We start from the raw sequence: 16,957 nt of genomic DNA on the forward strand, positions 1-16,957 counted from the left end.
TGAAATGGTGTGATGATAAGTTGACTGCGCTGAAGTGTGGGCACAAGTGGCAGATGGGCTTGTTTGCATATATGCAAATGTTCATGAGCCTGGACCTGGAGGACGGCTCTTTGTCTTTCATCATGGTGAGGTGGAAGTCAGTGTCTGTCTACCTTTACTCCATTCATCTCTGACCAAAGATTAGGATGACGGGAACAGAATAAGCTGTGAAATACACTGCTAAATACATTTTTGCCTGTTTACTCAATGTGTAGAACTTGTAGGACACATTATGTTTAGGTGGTTCATAATTTTATATTTGGGACATTTTAAATTGCAGTATTGATCTGAAACAACTTAGTAAAATAAATGGGTCTTCTTGATGTGTGAGTTACTCTACATAAAACATTGAGTGGGTAAATGAGAAAAGAAAACGATTTAAACATGAAAAAAACATAAAAGTCGACTTTGCATAATACGACTGCTTTTAATGATACTGTCTGATGACTAATGCGAGACATTAAGAAAAAGCATTTGTAATGTCTCAACTTCAAATACTAAAATATGGCATATGACCACGTTTAATGTTTTCTGTGTTCTTTTTGTTTAAATATTCTTTGCCTTTGGCTGTTTTTCATCACTTTTGTCCTGGCAGCCCATCTGTATCTTGTGTATTTTCTCATACTCTGTTTCCCTTTTTTCATGTTCCCTCATTTTTCTTCTTTTCTTCTCTTTCTCTCTCCCTGCATTGCCTTTTCTCACCTTGCTCTCCTTCTTGCTGTCTCTATCCCAGGGCTTATCTCAGTGTCATATGACGAATGGGACTACAACATTGAGGCCAGGGTACGTGATGCAGTGGCTGTCATCGCTACGGCAACCTCCACCATGATGCTGGACCGCGGGCCGCACACCCTGCTCAAGTCCAGCTGCATCGGGGCACCTGACAAAAAGAGCGCCGCCAACACCGGCCACTCCAAGGAGATTCTCAAGTGAGTGAAGGCTGGAGATTCAAGATTTGTAATAAAAGGAGAGTGTGTTTTGTAAACAGTAAGAGCTAAAACGTGAACGAGGTTACGCCAACATCATAACGGCAGCAGAAGATCAGTTATGAAAGCTGCAGTATCCAATAAACAAGACATGACGTGTTAATATTGTTTTGAGTTTAGTCCAGATCAAAACAGGAACAACTTCCCTTTAGTTGCAGACATAAAAAACATGTCTCATTCACTTAGATTATGAGCTTTGAAATGCTCTGTTTGAAATGAGCAGTGTGTCATGCAAAATGCAAAAGATTGACTAAACAATGGCAGATGAGAGTCTTTTTTTTAATCCAAGTGACTCACAGGCAAACAAACGCTCTGCTTCTGTTGAGACGCAGCAAAATATCACCAAAATAATCCCACAGTTTTGACCACACGCACAAAACGCAACAGAGAGTAATTGTGTGAAAGACAGAAAACGGCTAGAAATAGTCCTCACATCCTCTGGGCTAAAACGAAAACACAAGAATAGCTCCCAAACACCTGTTTTTTGTTTAACCCACCTCGTTCATTTAAACCACAGTTGCCATTAAATTTAAAGAAAACTATATATTTTTCATCTGGCACTGAAAACCGTTATAACGAACAGAATTGATTTTCAATAATTACTCCTCATTTCATAAAGGTTTTTGTTTTCTCATCAATGACTGATTCTACAGTTCATTTACTGCTTCAACAACAACAAGGTTATTTTATTTCTGAAATAAATTTGGCTCTTAGATTAATTATTGTTTTATGGACAAACTGTAGAACATCACACACAAACTCCAGCAGCATATGCAGCTTAACCTCTGAGGAAAATTTACTTCCAGAATCAGTGAACTGTTGAGGTCCATTACATTATCTTGACATTATTGCGTTGGTCCTGTGTGTTATTATGTCAAATCCCGGTGTATTTCTCAATCCAGAGCTGTTCTTACATTCCACCACCAACAGGAAGAGTAACAATATCACATCATAAATATTTGATCCCCAAAGGGCACTATCAGATACTGGGCCAGCTCTCTATTATCCCCCAGGCCTCACCTGGGACTGTGCTGTGCAGAGACTCCCAGAGTGTGTTCCAGTCCACCATTTTTCTACGTTCTGCTAAGTGAAGGCGAGTGCATTTGGATGGGAGGATGGTGATAGTGACTCGAGGGGCTAGCGTGGCCCTAACACGTGCACTTGTACCTGTTCCACCCTGAGTCCACAGAGGAAGGAGTAGTAATAAGGCCATATGTCTGTGTGTGGGGCTGTCGCTCCACAGGTCACTGTGGGCTGTGTGCTCTCTGCATTAACATGCTTTCTGTCAGCTCTGATGGACGGAGATGGGACGCTCCAATGAATCAGGTGTTCACATTTGTTTAGGAGCATCTGGACCACGGGGGCATGTGCACTAACTTAAATATATGGATATATGGTACAACAATACACAACAAAGGGAGCACACTGAGAGCTCCAGAGGCTGTGCTCTGTCCCCTGACTGAGAGGACAAGACTGTAGGATAATGAGAAAATGTGCTCCAAGTGTTTCTGGATGAGGCGCTGAGGGCCTTATTTGTGTGAGGATGGTTAAGTGCACACTTCCACTGGCACTGGCCTCTACCCACACTGTACAATCCCACATAACAGATATACATCAAAATAAATATTGGGTCTAACTGTGTTTCAATGTCAGCTGTGAACACACGCTTCATTTCTGTGGTCTTTTTGTTCTTGTCTTTGAAGCAGTTTGTCCTGCGGCGGGAGAGCCGCCTCACTACATTTGGTAATGACACTATAAAAGTGTCAAATAAATAACTTGACTGTTTATTAGAAGTCAAGCGTTCTCAGAGTCATACTGTCCCCTCATTGTACCGCGATGGAAGATATTATCACCTGTCCCAACTAATTAAGCCAGAGCTGTTATATTTACATTTTTCCTTAAATAGCACGTGTCTCAGCGCGTGGATATACGATTTGTTTGAGGGAAAACATTCGACTTCTCTGTGTATTTGGGCAGTTTATGACTTTAGTTCACTCCACATTTTGTCCTGTCCAAGCGACTCACTCCTGCTCTTGACGAACATAAAGAAAAGAACAAACAACCTAAGTGAGTGTATATCCATGACACACAAGTTCATAAAGTCAGAATATGTCCACGTCCTGAGTCCAGCTCCACATGGTCCACACCGCTCCACACGTCCAGCTTTCTACCTTTTAAACAGCACAGTTTGAGCCCCAGCAGTTGTTTTGAGGCAGAAGGAGCTGTACGGGCTTCTGTCGTGATGATGACTTCAGGTGCGCTGCATAGAAAACATAAAACACATCTGTCAAATGCTGAGAATTTATATTTAATGGAGCTAATTGTTGGCTTCAGTGTTGAATATAAAACTTTCCAGAGTGGATTTTGTTTTAAACAGACAGTATTGAACGTGACGTAGTGGTACACGATATTATCAGCATACTGTTTAATTCACTTTTGGCTGAGTACATGTTCTATATAGGTGAGTTTTTCATAGCCCTGTCCTCACTGAAGTAGGTCAGTGTTGACTTCCTCATCTGTGCCATGTCAGGGGACTGTATTTTGCCCTTGATTACCCTTTAAAGTCTCTTCACTATGAGCCCCTGATTACGTCTCATGTCGTCTTTTGTTCTTTTTGTGTGATGCACGGTCCAGTCCGTTCAGAACTGTTAATCAAATGTGGATAATACACGAAATCAGACATTTATAATGAGTTTATTCATGGGGACTGTATAAAGATGATGAACCACAGCGAAGAACTGATTTAACTGTGTTTATCAGACTGTCTGCTCCGAGGTTACAGCCAACTCAGGACGAACTGTAGACACGGCCAATCGATATTTCATATAGTCTGTATTAACTCATGAACTCCTTCAATCAGTGAGTTGTGCCTTTGACCTTTGTGTGTGTTCATGGTCTGTGTGCGTTTTGTCCTGGTTTTGTTGTGGTCATGGTAACTTTGACTTACATCACTGAACCTTCACAGTATTGATTTATTGATTACATGTGTTATATATAGTTTGATTTATATGATCTTTTATTTGTCCGACAACATTACAAGAAAAAAACATTTACTATTCAAAAATAATACATAGTTTTAGTTGTTTGTGGGACTGTATCTGTAGATGTATGTGTATATGTATGTGTGTGTGTATGTGTATGTGTATGTGTATCTATATGTGTATCTATACGTGTTTGTGTATGTGTATGTGTGTATGTTTGTGTGTTGGTGTATGTATATGTGTGTGTATGTTTGTGTGTATGTTTATGTGTATATGTATGTGTATGTTTATGTGTGTGTATGTGTATGTTTATGTTTGTGTTTGTGTGTGTGTATGTGTATGTTTATGTGTGTGTGTATGTGTATGTTTATGTGTGTGTGTATGTGTATGTTTATGTGTGTGTGTATGTTTGTGTATGTTTGTGTATGTTAATGTGTGTGTGTATGTTTATGTTTATATGTGTGTGTGTATCTATATGTGTATATGTATGTGTATCTATATGTGTATATGTATGTGTATGTTTATGTGTATGTTGGTGTGTGGGGGTGTGTGTGTGTGTATGTTTTTGTGTGTATGTGTATGTTTATGTGTGTGTGTGTATCTATATGTGTATATGTATGTGTATGTTTGTGTGTGTGTTGTCAGACAAAGCTACAGTGGCTCTTGGAAATGAATTTAAATGTCATCTTATGCATTTATTCAATATTAATCCCATTAAATAGATTTCCATCATAACAATTGGTCCACAGTTTATAAAAGATTGAAGCTCCCTCTTAGGTAAAGATCTTTTCTCTGTGGGGAGTGGATAAGTTTGAGTTTGTGAAGGTCACCGCTTTAGTCTTGTTCACATTTGAAATGAGGGAGCGGTGCTCTGATTCCGTGTGTGTCTGAGCGCTGTTCTCCACAGGTATCTGTGTGATGTCTGCCTCTCAGCGGGGCTCCTGATGGGCCCAGATCACATGACTCCTGTGGCTCTTATTAAAGGCTGCAGCTCAAACAGATGCACTCACCTTTGTTATGGGTTTGTTTACATACTATTTTGTTCTTTAGAAAGGACTAAGTTATTATTTTTATTTTCAGGAGCATTTTTATCATGTTCAGATGAGAGCTGCTATTGTGTGTTTGTGTACTCTTAAGTGCTCTTGTGTACTCTTAAGATAATTATTCAGTGCAGAGAAAAACATCCTATAGTATATGGACAAAGTGAAATGTGTCCTTATCCGTCAGTGTCCCCAGAACTATTGGTCGACTGAAGACATCATCAGATTATGAGTCATGCAGACAAACCTGCTCTGATATGCACATACTGTATATGTGTGTGTGCAGCACAGATGTCTCTCAGCAGAGCTATATATTTTTACATCCCTGCATTGCAGCAACACCCTGTGATCCTTGGTATTCATCGTCACCCCGAGATAAAATATTCATGTCACATAAATGTTTCTCAAATGAGGAGAGTTGTAGAGACAAATGTGGACCGTTCCATTGGTGATTCAATGTCTCTGGGACAAAAAAGAATGCATTCCCTCGGAGCCAGAGATTAGTTTGGGAACAGTTGGTTAGTGAGTCGCGTACAAGTGCTGCATATGGCTGTGATGGAGCTGCATTAGCTCGTGTTAGAATCTAGTCCCAGTTGAACATTGTTGAGTGTCTTTTGGTCTTTTAACTGTTTCAGCGAGCAGTTAGTACACAGTGAGAGGCTGTATGGCTCTTAAAAGCTCCATCAATAGTACAGGGCTCTAAGATGACAAACAGCAGCGTTCACAGTGTGAATCAGTGTGTGAGGCAGAGGTTAATGTGCTGCTAGATGAGTCCTATTGATGTGGGATTCGGCGTGTAAGGGAAGTGCTGCTCCGAGGTGAGATGGAGAGATTGATCTGAGTGAGAGACGACATGCAGAGAAGTGGGTAAACACACTGGATAGACAGAAAAATACTCTTCGCTCATTCTGTTTCTCTTACGACCAGCCTCTCCCGGGTGAGATTACTGTTCCCATGGCAACGCAGCTGATTGCATGAAAATTGCTGTGGTTGTGGCCGCCATGGCAACGCATTACTTTACATTATACCGGCATTAAGAGTCTCTGTGAGTCTCCGAGGCGGCGCACTTGTCGCCTCGTGGTCAGATGGGTCAACAGCGAGCCCCTGCCCGCATCAGTCGCTTTAGTTAGCTCATTCAGAGTGAGATTATAGGGCTAATCCCAAGGTACATGCGCATTACAGCACTTTGAGCACACTGGCCAGACATTGCACAGGAATAAGCATTTTTCACGGAGGTTTGACTCATTCTATTGACTTCTCGAGCCTTTGGCCAACTTAGATCTGCTTGTGTCTGCGTGCTGGGTTATAAATACAGAGACCACAGAGGCACCGAATGTTCTAGTAGGTGGTACTTGTGACAAAGTCTTTGCTAACTTGCACAGGCTCAACTGTTGTTTTCATAAACTTGTGAACTGATTTATTGTCTAGTTTGCATACAGTTTTTTTTTTGCGTCCAGCGTAAAAAAGAAAAAAAAATCAGATAACCCCCTCCACACGCTCACAAAAGCCGCCTCGCTCTCTACACGCTCAAGACGAGATATTTATTTCTCCGGTGGATTGTTTCAGAGGCAGTGCGTCTCCATGGTGATGGCAGCCCACGAACAGGATGAGGAGCAGCGAGGGGAAGGAGGCAGCGGATAGAGAGAGAGAGGGAAAAAGTTGGAAAAGCGCGCAGTAATCCTAAGTTATCTGCGGCTGTTGCGCGTTGTTGACACACACGTAGCCCGGGCTGATATGGATTCACACAGACTTCTAATGCCCCCCCTCCTGCCTCCTGTCCTCTCTCCTACTCTCTGCTGCTGTACTTGTTGCTCTCCTCACCTCAGCTGCTCTCGCTCACACCTTCGCCGCCTTCTACACGTGTTATGTAAGCAGGTAACGATAGCGATTGGCGTCACTTGCGATACTTGTGTTCAGGTGCATCTATGAAAATTAGAAAAGATCATAGTTAAATCAGACCGACTCTGCTAAATCGACTTTTCAGAGCGTTTTATAGTTGTTTTATAGTTGCTTTTGTTCCACAGTTACTCACCCGAAGTTGTATTTGGAGCAATTTGTGTTTGAGTAATCTTTAATCGATTATTTTGCCGATCAACCCCCATTTTCACCGCCACTGAATTTATATCATTCTCCAATTTTGTCTTTTTTAATCGGTGATACACGTTTGGTTTGGCAACGTTGCATAAAGAAAAAAAATCTGCTGCTCGTCTCTTTGTTGTAACGACGTTTTCAGCTCCCATTGGGCACCGCAGTTTTCTGACTTGTCTCTTTTATTAAGACGTTTTAGATCAGCAGTGTCAAACGCGCGGCCCGGGTGCCAATTACAGCCCGCCAGACGATATTTTGTGGCCCGCAGGACAATATGAAAGTTTAATGTTACCGTGATGCGTGTGGAAAGTTCCGACAAATCTGTAAACCCCAAACACACGTGTCACTCGCGCTGTGTCCTCCCGTCACAAAAAGATTCAACAAATAACAATGTATATCTGTAAAATCCATAGGAATTGGCGTATTTCTTCATGTACGTGGAAAACGGCGATGATGTTTGAGAAGATTTTACCAAAGCCTCACCCAGACTCTGCCTCCTCCTGCGGCCCACAGATAATTTGAGTTTGAGACCCCTGTTTTAGATGAATATTGAGATTTAAAATATGCAAAGTATAATTGATTTTAATACAAGTCAAATATTATAAGTATTAGAGTATTAGAGAGGAGCATAATAACGATGCATTGGTCATTTTTTCAGTCCCATTATGAGATAAATGTCTGTAAATGATACTACACCACTATAAAAACACTACTGTACACTAAACGGATTAGAACCCTTCTGTAAAAATGAACGACACAACTCTATTTTTATCCAGTTTAACAGTAATGATAAAATAAATGAACTGACATTTTCACCCCGGGGACTTATTACGTGTTTCTCTGTGTTTTCCCAAATCAAAAGGTAATTGTTCCGTATAAACAAACACTCTCATTGCTCACATTTGTATTAACCTGATACGGTTCATTTTAGATTAAAAGGCTCTAAAAGCATCCACAAAAAAAATCACAAAAAAGCACAATAATGTTAAAAAAAAAATGATATGAGCCTCTGCTGTTCTTCCGTTCTTCCGTTCTTCTGTTCTTCTGTTCTTCTTGCACTAATAGGGAACTTTTGTGTTATTTTTGTGATTTTTTTTGTGCTTTTCTGAGCTTTTATTGTATTTATTTATTTAAAAATGGACAAAACACAAAGAAAAACAAAGTGACAATGAGTTAAAACACAACAAATATACTTACAGAGCCAGGGCCATTGGAACGTACAACCTAAAGAGATGAATCCTTACAGTTTTGAGTGCTCTTTAAGCGCTTTTTAGGTGAATCTTTAAAACATCCGGCAGTATGTTCCACTGTGTCGTAGCCTTCATTGAAAAAGCCAAAGGTGGAGTGACGGAAAGGTTTTCGACAGTCACGCAGGGAGGCTATTCTTGTGCATTACATAGAGTTTGTAGCACCATAGTTCACAAAGTCCTTCAAACAGTCAGGAGCCGAGGCATTTAGAATCATGAAAAATAGACGCCGACTGGAAAAGAGTCTGTAATTTTGAAGAGATTTTATGATACCAATGTGTTTTTTTCATGGTCGATGCCGATACTGATTGTTTAGACTCTAGAGCAACTGATTTCTGATAAACTCTGCCGATACATATGACAGATTTTGATTATTTTCCTCAAATTATCTTATTTAAATCGACTACAAACTCCAAATATTGTCCGATATATTGGTCAATCTGTAGTAGAGAGTTGAGTAAATGCGTTTCATTCATTTATTGCAGCTCATGTTCATAGAAAAGCTTTTTGGGGAGAATCCTGCTTTAGACAGATTGTGTCCCTGAACTCGTCAACTCATTCACTTCTTTTAATTACTGAGAAGAGTATCCAAATCAAGCAGGATACTGTGCACAAATCATGCCTTGACCTGTAACCTTTAGATATGCGATAAAATGCTTCCTAACACTTGACCTCTAACCTTTAGGTATGTGATGAACGTGACCTTTGAGGGCCGAAACCTGTCCTTCAGCGACGAGGGGCACCAGATGCATCCTAAACTCGTGATAATTCTTCTAGAGAAGGACCGACAGTGGGATCGGGTAAGTCGTGCACTGTTTTTTTTGGGCTACATGTCGGAGTTTTGTGTCCTGTGTATTAATTAAGACTTCCTAAACTGCTGCAGGTCGGCAAGTGGGAGAGAGGCTCTTTGACAATGAGGTACCATGTGTGGCCTCGTTTTGAGCTGTACTCGGGAGCTGAGGCGCAAGAGGACCACCTGTCCATTGTAACTTTGGAGGAGGCGCCATTCGTCATCGTGGAGGACGTGGACCCACTCAGCGGGACCTGCATGAGGAACACTGTGCCGTGTCGAAAACAACTCAAGCTCAGGTGAAACAACCGCACGCATTGTCTTCAGGTTTGTGTTATCTGGTCCGGCGCGCAGTCTCGTGTTGCCATTGTGTGCGGTTGCCAAATAAAAATCTCAAATATTGATTCATATTCGACAATACGGCTGCAGTTTGAATAATTTAACGCACTACTGTTGTTCCTTTCAGCTCAGAAAGTCACAAAATAAGCAGCAAAGGATTGATTTGTCAACTTCAGGCGAAAGCACTTGGCAAAAAATCTATTTCGTGTTTTAAATTCAAACCAAAGACTGACATCCTTTTGCTGTTTTCAATCCGCTCGCTCTGACCGTCGTGATTACCTTGTCCTTGTCCTCACTCTGAACCAGATCATTGTCTCAGATTCCGTCCTTCTTTCGCCCGCTGTCTCCTTACACTCACCCTTCGTCGTCCTGCTCTGTGTAATAATGAGTTTTTGTCAGTGGCCTCTTTCTGTGGCCAATTTCCAGTCGGTAGAGGACATGTTTTTCCCGTCTGTAGAGGACCTGCTTTAGCTCCTCGGTCTGTGTTGTTTTTATTGACTCTGTTTTCATTTTCCCTCTGTCTGTGTTTTCATCGAACAACATCAGAGCAGTCTAGTATTTTGAACTGAACCGAGCGATAAAAATTGAATTGTGAGACGACTCCTGTGGCGATATTTCAGCAAAATCGTCAATGTTTTTTATTTTTTTGTTTTATTTCCCCTCATGTAGAACTTCTTCTGAACTATAATGCACACGAGTCTGCATTATTCACTTATTTCCTGCACCTTTATCCATGAGTTTACATCTCTGGGTCGGGCTGGGTGATTTTGCCTAAGAATAAAATTAGATAAAGATTTTTTCCTACAAACGTTTGATTTTCGATTAGATTTTTCCCCTTCTCCACTATAAATGTTCTGCAAGTTATAGAGAATTGTTAATAAATTGTACAAATGTTTAAATTAAAGTGGAAGTGCAGTAAATAGTATAAGCTCCTTTGGGTTAAAATGTAGTTTTTTTGTTGTGGGCTGTGAATAGTACAAGTTTAAACACAGAATAGAAGCTAAAAGCAGCTAAAGCATCTGTTATTACTTCTATATTATATTGACAATTGATCATATTTAACCTTTTGGTCTTTGGGGGAATCTCTCTGTATTTTATAAATGTGATAAAACAAACTAATCCTACTGTTTCACAACTTCTAATGTGACGTCCCTGATTTCAGAGCAGCTCTGGCCTGTGCTCAGCTCCTCTTCTGTTCTGAGGCACATGAAGAGCACTTCACTTCTAAAACTCTGCTCCCTGTGACTGAAGTGTGCAGCCTCTTGTGTGTCTCCAATGTAATGTTCAATGCACGAAACTGAAGGAAATAAAAAATCTATTTTCTTTCAAACAAATCGATTTGAACTTAAAATTCGATGAACTGATTTGATCGATTTTTGCTCAGCTGTATCTCTGGGTGAAAAAAGGTGTTTCAATTCGTCATATTTTTCAGTTACAGAGAGGTTAAAACGAACTAATTTGTCCTTGGTCTAACAGCACACTGTTCCAGAGCAGCTTTTGTGCTGTGTCTCCATCTGCTGTGCACCTGTGTTTGCTCTGAATCAAAACTGTACAGAGATGAACCAACGCGACTCAGAGAAATGACATTGATTAAACATAAGGAAAAAGGCATTCTGCAGTAAAAGTTCCCCTCATCGTTATCTTAATCAGGGTTAATTGTGAATCTTTGAGTGAGCTGTATTGTTCTACACTTGACGCTTCAAATAGGGTTGAAAAGCTGCAAGTAAATGAACATTTTCAGCTCGCTTCAGCGGAATACCAATATGAAGGAGCAGAGCAGGACCAGGAATCCATTCTGCAGTTATTTTTAGATCAAAATTGCACTTTACACTAAACCAAATGTAGAATAATTATATACATCTGTGAAAAAACATAACATACGTGCTTGTTTGTCTGCGTAGTGTTCCGCCTCTTGTCTGAAACGCGCAAATTCCTAATTCCATCCTTAATCAGTTCAGTTCTGTGCTCATCTGTAATCTATTCCTCTCTACCCCATTTACCAGCAATCAAACCGGAGATTCAGGGATCTACATCAAACGCTGCTGCAAGGGATTCTGCATCGACATCCTCAAAAAGATCGCAAAGACTGTCAAGTTTACATATGACCTTTACCTCGTTACCAATGGCAAACACGGGAAGAAGGTTAACGGGACGTGGAACGGCATGGTTGGAGAGGTAAACGCATTTCTCTTCACACGTTTACGCAAGAAACAGACGCAGAGTTTCAGAGTTTCAGATCGACAACTGGTTTTACTAATGATCAGCTCAATATTGGAGCCAGACTGATTGGGATAAATGTGTTAATCTGTGTTCAGACATTTATTCTATGGGATTATCTAATGATGTTTCTCGTCCTAAATGGCTCAGTGCAGTGTAAGGCTGTGCACTTCCATCACCTAAACAGAACAAGAACTAAAAATAGTGCGAATAAGACGTAGATGTCAGGTCAATAAGGTCTAACAGTGAAAGTAAACAGTGTCAGTGTGAAGCTGTGGAGTCATTTACATAACTCAAGTTCTTCACTGGCAGAGGTCAACACCAACTCGATGTGTATGTCCTAGAATCAGTGGTGGGACGTAATAAAGTAAAAGTAGAATTTTAGGTATCTGTATTTTACTTAAGTAATAAAATCCGTCAACTGGACAAAAAGTTGTTGGAGTGAAGACGTTTCGCTGCTCGTCCAAGAAGATTCTTCAGCTCTGGCAGATTTTACATTTGGCTTTTACTTAAGTAAGTTTTAAGCTGGATACTTTTCACTTTTACTTCACTACATTTGAGAGCAGTATCTGTACTTTCTACTTCACGACATTTATTTATTTATTTTATTTATTTATGTATTGTATTTATGTATGCGCGTGTGTGTGTGTGTACCTGTGTGTGTGACATTTCCGTGGTTTTGGAGATGTTTTTGTGCAGGACTGAAAAGTAAAAGTATTTGCGTTGTTGTAGGAGACTTGCTGAAAAGGCTGAGGGTTTATTTTTAACATGTTCGTAGTTTGAGCAAGTAAAAATGCTCAAATAAAAACAGCTAAGAAGAAACTACAGTAGTTGTTTCTTTTGAGTAAAATTCAGAATAAATCTGTATCAAAATCATTACATTTGAAGCTTTATAAACCCTCAAATCTGCGCAAAATACTTTTACTTTTTAGTCTTTAAGTACATTTTTAAACAGGTAATACTTCTACTTTAATAGACTTTTTTCACGCACAATGACATGCAGTTTGTAAGAAAAAAATGTGCAAATACAAGATAAGAAACCAAGAAAAAAAAAAACATATATATAAATATTTTCAGGGAATTATATTTAAACAAAAATAACCCGTCAAAATGTTTGTAATCCGTGTAACTCCTCTCGTCTCCTCTTGTCTTTGTTTCTTTGTTGCGTTTATTATTCCCAATACATCTGAAACTAATTTAATTAATTACACAGCAGAACTGAAACATTAATTGAAACAAGTTGATGTAATCTTACACTCATTTGAATACAGCGCACCCTTGGGGATTTGTGATGAGCTAATTACATTGTGAGAGTGTTTTCCTCTGTATCTGTCGTGTTATGGAGGATCTGCTCTCCACAGCCCTGGCCCCGGGCTGAGCTGTGGGAAGCCAAATCAGGGAGCGCAGGACAACGAGACGATAGGAGTAGCCTCAGGAAAAACCTACTTTTGTTTAGCGTTAATCTACCGCTGGCCTCCATACTGCTCCGTACTATAGACCTGAGCCGCACCGCCGTGTCCCGTGTGACTCAGGATCATGTAACGGAAAAGAGATGTTCAAATCTAACTGGACAAAACGTTATAGGATCGTAATGATACTATGGAACGTACCAGGATGACTGAGGGATTACACAAACAAACATCTAAGATCATATTTGGATTTCTAAGTACCACCAGATTCAAAAACTGCCAACATCAGGCTTGAAATCTTTATTGTTGAAAGAGTCACCACCTGTAAATATCTTAAAAAAAAACATCTCAGAATAATGCAACAGTTTCAAATCAAACTTATCATTTTATTATAGAAACAAATCTTGTGTCCCATTGAATTACAGAAAAGAAATACTGTAGGTCAAGCAACTTTTCTTTTCTGTGTTAGATTATGGAGATACAATACACTGCCAGGCCTAAAAAAAAAGGTCACACACTGTAATATTTGGTTGTTCCACCTTTAGCTTTGATTACGTCACACATTCACTGCAGCAACCCCAACCTATTTGTTTAGTTAAATCCACGTGGTGACTTTTTTTGACCAGGCAGTGCACATCTCTATTGTTGCTCTGTTCGCTGTAGCAGAGTCTCATCAGTGGTTCAGTCGCATCTGTATCTTTTGCTTTTGTTCAGTTTATTCCAAAAACGACGTCTTTCACACAGCTCCGTAAAACCCATGAAACACACTGTGCCTTCTCTTGAGGAGGAGCCAGTTCTGACGGGTTCATTCAAAAAAGTTAAATTCCTCTTTAATCAAAGGTTCCTGAAATACAAAAATGCAATGAGGTTAAACACTTTTATAATCACTATACTCATAATTCACCTTTCACAGTCTCACTGTTTTGCAGATTTTAATTTTAAATTTTTTGCATGTTTTTTTTTTACATCGTATGATCGTGCATTGTGTTCTGCGTCCTGATTGGCTGTTGGACTGTAGACCATTGTGTTCTGCGTTCTGATTGGCTGTTGGACTGTAGACCATTATGTCGTGCGTCCTGATTGGCTGTTGGACTGTAGACCATTGTCCATCAGTCTCCTCCGTGACGTGTTCAGACAAATTTACATAAACGTTGGATCGCAGTGTGACTCTGAAGTGCTGTACATTTGCAATTTGTTTTCTCCCCGACAAAACCCACAATGTCGATGAAACGTTCTGCACCGACAAAGACGCCGACGAAGGTTTGAACTTTGTGTTTAAACGAGAGAGAAATGTGAGAAAATGTTAACGCCTGTGTGAGAAAAGTGTATAAAGTGTGTGGTGAGGGGTTTTACAGACAAAAACATAGAGAATAATGTAAAAACTAAAGCTGATACTTCACGGATTTCGCCTATTACGGGTTATTTTTAGAACGTGACCCCCGTGATAAACGAGGGACCAGTCTACAATAGAACAAATCAAATGAATATATCTTTTTTTTTTTTTTCAATTTTATTTATAAAAAAAACAGTACAGTGCAAAACATAACAGGACTTGAGGAGATAGAAACATGCAAACGAGACTTAAAACAGAAAAGAAAACGATAAACCTGGTTCTTTCCTTTTTTATTTTTCCCTTTTTTTTCTTTCAAATGAATATATCTTATCAGTTGTAATAAAACGTTCTCATTGTAAAGAGAGTTTATGGACACCCTGTATATTATTCCGTCTTTCATAAATTGAATGATAAGCCAAAAACTATCATAAATTTGTCTCTCTAAAAACGACAAATACTCGTGTTCCCTCAGAGGAAACGGTACTCGCGCCGCAGTTTGATAAACCCTTGTAAAGGGCGTCTGCACAGATGTGTAGTTGAGTGAGTAGATTATACAGCGTGGCCCTTATAAACGCCTAAACAAGCAGCTAATGGTTTAATTTGTGCAGAGAAAAACGTGTGGATAAACCGTCTGTGAGTAAAATGTGACCAGCGCAGAGCAAATGGGTGAACAGGACTTGTGCTCACTCTGGCATATATACCCTTTATTATCACACTGCATTTGTATTCATGAGCTGAGGTGTTTGAAACAGAGGACTAAATAAACCTGGAAACACTGTGAGGCTGCCAGATTCTGACCCGCAGTAATAATGATCCGCTTCTGCTCGGGGGTTACCAGAAAAAAAAAAAGGCTTGTTAAACACATGACATTATCTGTGACTCACAAATGAACTGCTTGGAATAAATTATTGCTTGATCTTTTTTCCCCTTTCTGCTTTGAGGAAAACGCACACGAGCGCTGACGTCGTGCCGTGTTGTGTCTCTGTCTCTTCGTCAGGTGGTGCTCAAGAACGCTCACATGGCGGTCGGCTCGCTTACCATCAACGAGGAGAGGTCGGAGGTCATTGATTTCTCAGTACCGTTCATAGAGACGGGGATCAGCGTCATGGTTTCTCGGAGCAACGGGACGGTCTCGCCCTCGGCCTTTCTCGGTAAATAATCCGTAATAATCCAGAAAATAAAAATGAATATCGATGTGGTGCTAATTGTTTATTACGCTGTTGTCTGATCTATGTTCTAATGTCGTTTCTTCTCTCTCGAGTTCTTCTCTCAAACTGAAAACGCTCTGTTCCACCTTGTGATGTCATGAAGGTCCAAAAGAAGTTCACCAAGCAGACAATCTCGCACCAACAAATCCTACTTTTGTTAAGTTAAAACTAGTAAAATTGCCGTAATGATGTGTAAGGCAGATAATCATAAGCTCCTTCTCGTTTACAGATGTTATTCGAACAGAGAAAGAGTCAATATCATCTTAGACGAACAGGTTTATTCAAAAAAGTAAGAGTAGAACCAGTAAAAAATATAATTGTGTTTGTGTTCGAGGGGTTAATGTGTGGAACAACCTCAATGATAAACTAAAAATGATTTAAAAAGAGATATAAAACATTACTTTTTGAAAATTACAGGTTTGTAGTTTTTCTTTTGTTTTCATATTGAGTCATTTGTTGCAGAACTGATGCTGCTTTTCTTGGTTTTGTTGTGCGTTATTATTAAATAGTCGATTTTACTTCAGCCTAAACCCTTTTGGTCATGATAGAAATGTTATGTACAACTTATAGACGTTAAATATTGTTTGATTTTGAATGTAATGCCTGAAAAAAAATACTTACATGTGGTAATACAGGAAGTGCTCCGCTGTGTTTTTAAACTACATATACCTAAGATCATTTCAGCCGTGGAATTGTCAATGTTTACTGAATTAAACCTGAAAAAGTAGCTTGAAAACTACCACTTCATGACATCACAAGGTGAAACAGAGCATTTTGAGCTTTGGGGATGTAGACAGACCAATAATAAAGCGTTACTCAAACATGGGAATGAAACAAAACACAGCTCCAGGTCTGTTTTTGAGGAGGTAACAACATTATAACACGATTTAAAGCTCACAAGAGTCAATTTTGTATATAGGACCTCGATTATTAAACCTCAGAAGGAGATAAAATGTCACTTTTTCAATTTTACTTGTAATATAAACATGTTTGTCTTGTCTTTAATATAATTTATAATAAGAGAGATTTGTCATTTTTATAGCCCACCAAAAGGCAGTTCTCCTGTATTCTCCTTATTACCTGAGATTGACATTGATGTTATTGAGATGTGTGTAATAACCGTGCTCCTCCTCTCTCTGCAGAGCCCTTCAGTGCGGACGTGTGGGTGATGATGTTTGTGATGTTGCTCATCGTGTCGGCCGTGGCGGTGTTTGTGTTTGAATACTTCAGCCCTGTTGGTTACAACCGCTGTCTGGCAGACGGTCGAGGTGAGAGCGAAA

At 39.8% G+C, this 16,957-nt stretch overlaps 2 protein-coding genes across 2 annotated transcripts in view; one reads left to right on the top strand and one right to left on the bottom strand.

Moving 5' to 3' along the window:
- grin2bb (glutamate receptor, ionotropic, N-methyl D-aspartate 2B, genome duplicate b) overlaps positions 1–16,957 on the top strand; it is a 116,188-nt gene that overhangs the window by 81,637 nt on the left and 17,594 nt on the right. The window contains exons 6-11 of the mRNA XM_033969292.2: positions 773–968; positions 9,067–9,181; positions 9,265–9,470; positions 11,514–11,685; positions 15,467–15,620; positions 16,820–16,945. Coding sequence (XP_033825183.1) covers positions 773–968; positions 9,067–9,181; positions 9,265–9,470; positions 11,514–11,685; positions 15,467–15,620; positions 16,820–16,945 — 969 coding nt within the window. The remainder of the gene's footprint in view (positions 1–772; positions 969–9,066; positions 9,182–9,264; positions 9,471–11,513; positions 11,686–15,466; positions 15,621–16,819; positions 16,946–16,957) is intronic.
- Positions 13,244–16,957, bottom strand: part of LOC117373246 (uncharacterized) — a 163,501-nt gene continuing 159,787 nt past the window's right edge. The window contains exon 7 of the mRNA XM_033969181.2: positions 13,244–13,254. The gene's annotated coding sequence lies outside the window, so the exon portion shown is untranslated. The remainder of the gene's footprint in view (positions 13,255–16,957) is intronic.

The sequence above is a fragment of the Periophthalmus magnuspinnatus genome, chromosome 1, assembly GCF_009829125.3.
Source record: "Periophthalmus magnuspinnatus isolate fPerMag1 chromosome 1, fPerMag1.2.pri, whole genome shotgun sequence".
NCBI lineage: Eukaryota > Metazoa > Chordata > Actinopteri > Gobiiformes > Gobiidae > Periophthalmus > Periophthalmus magnuspinnatus.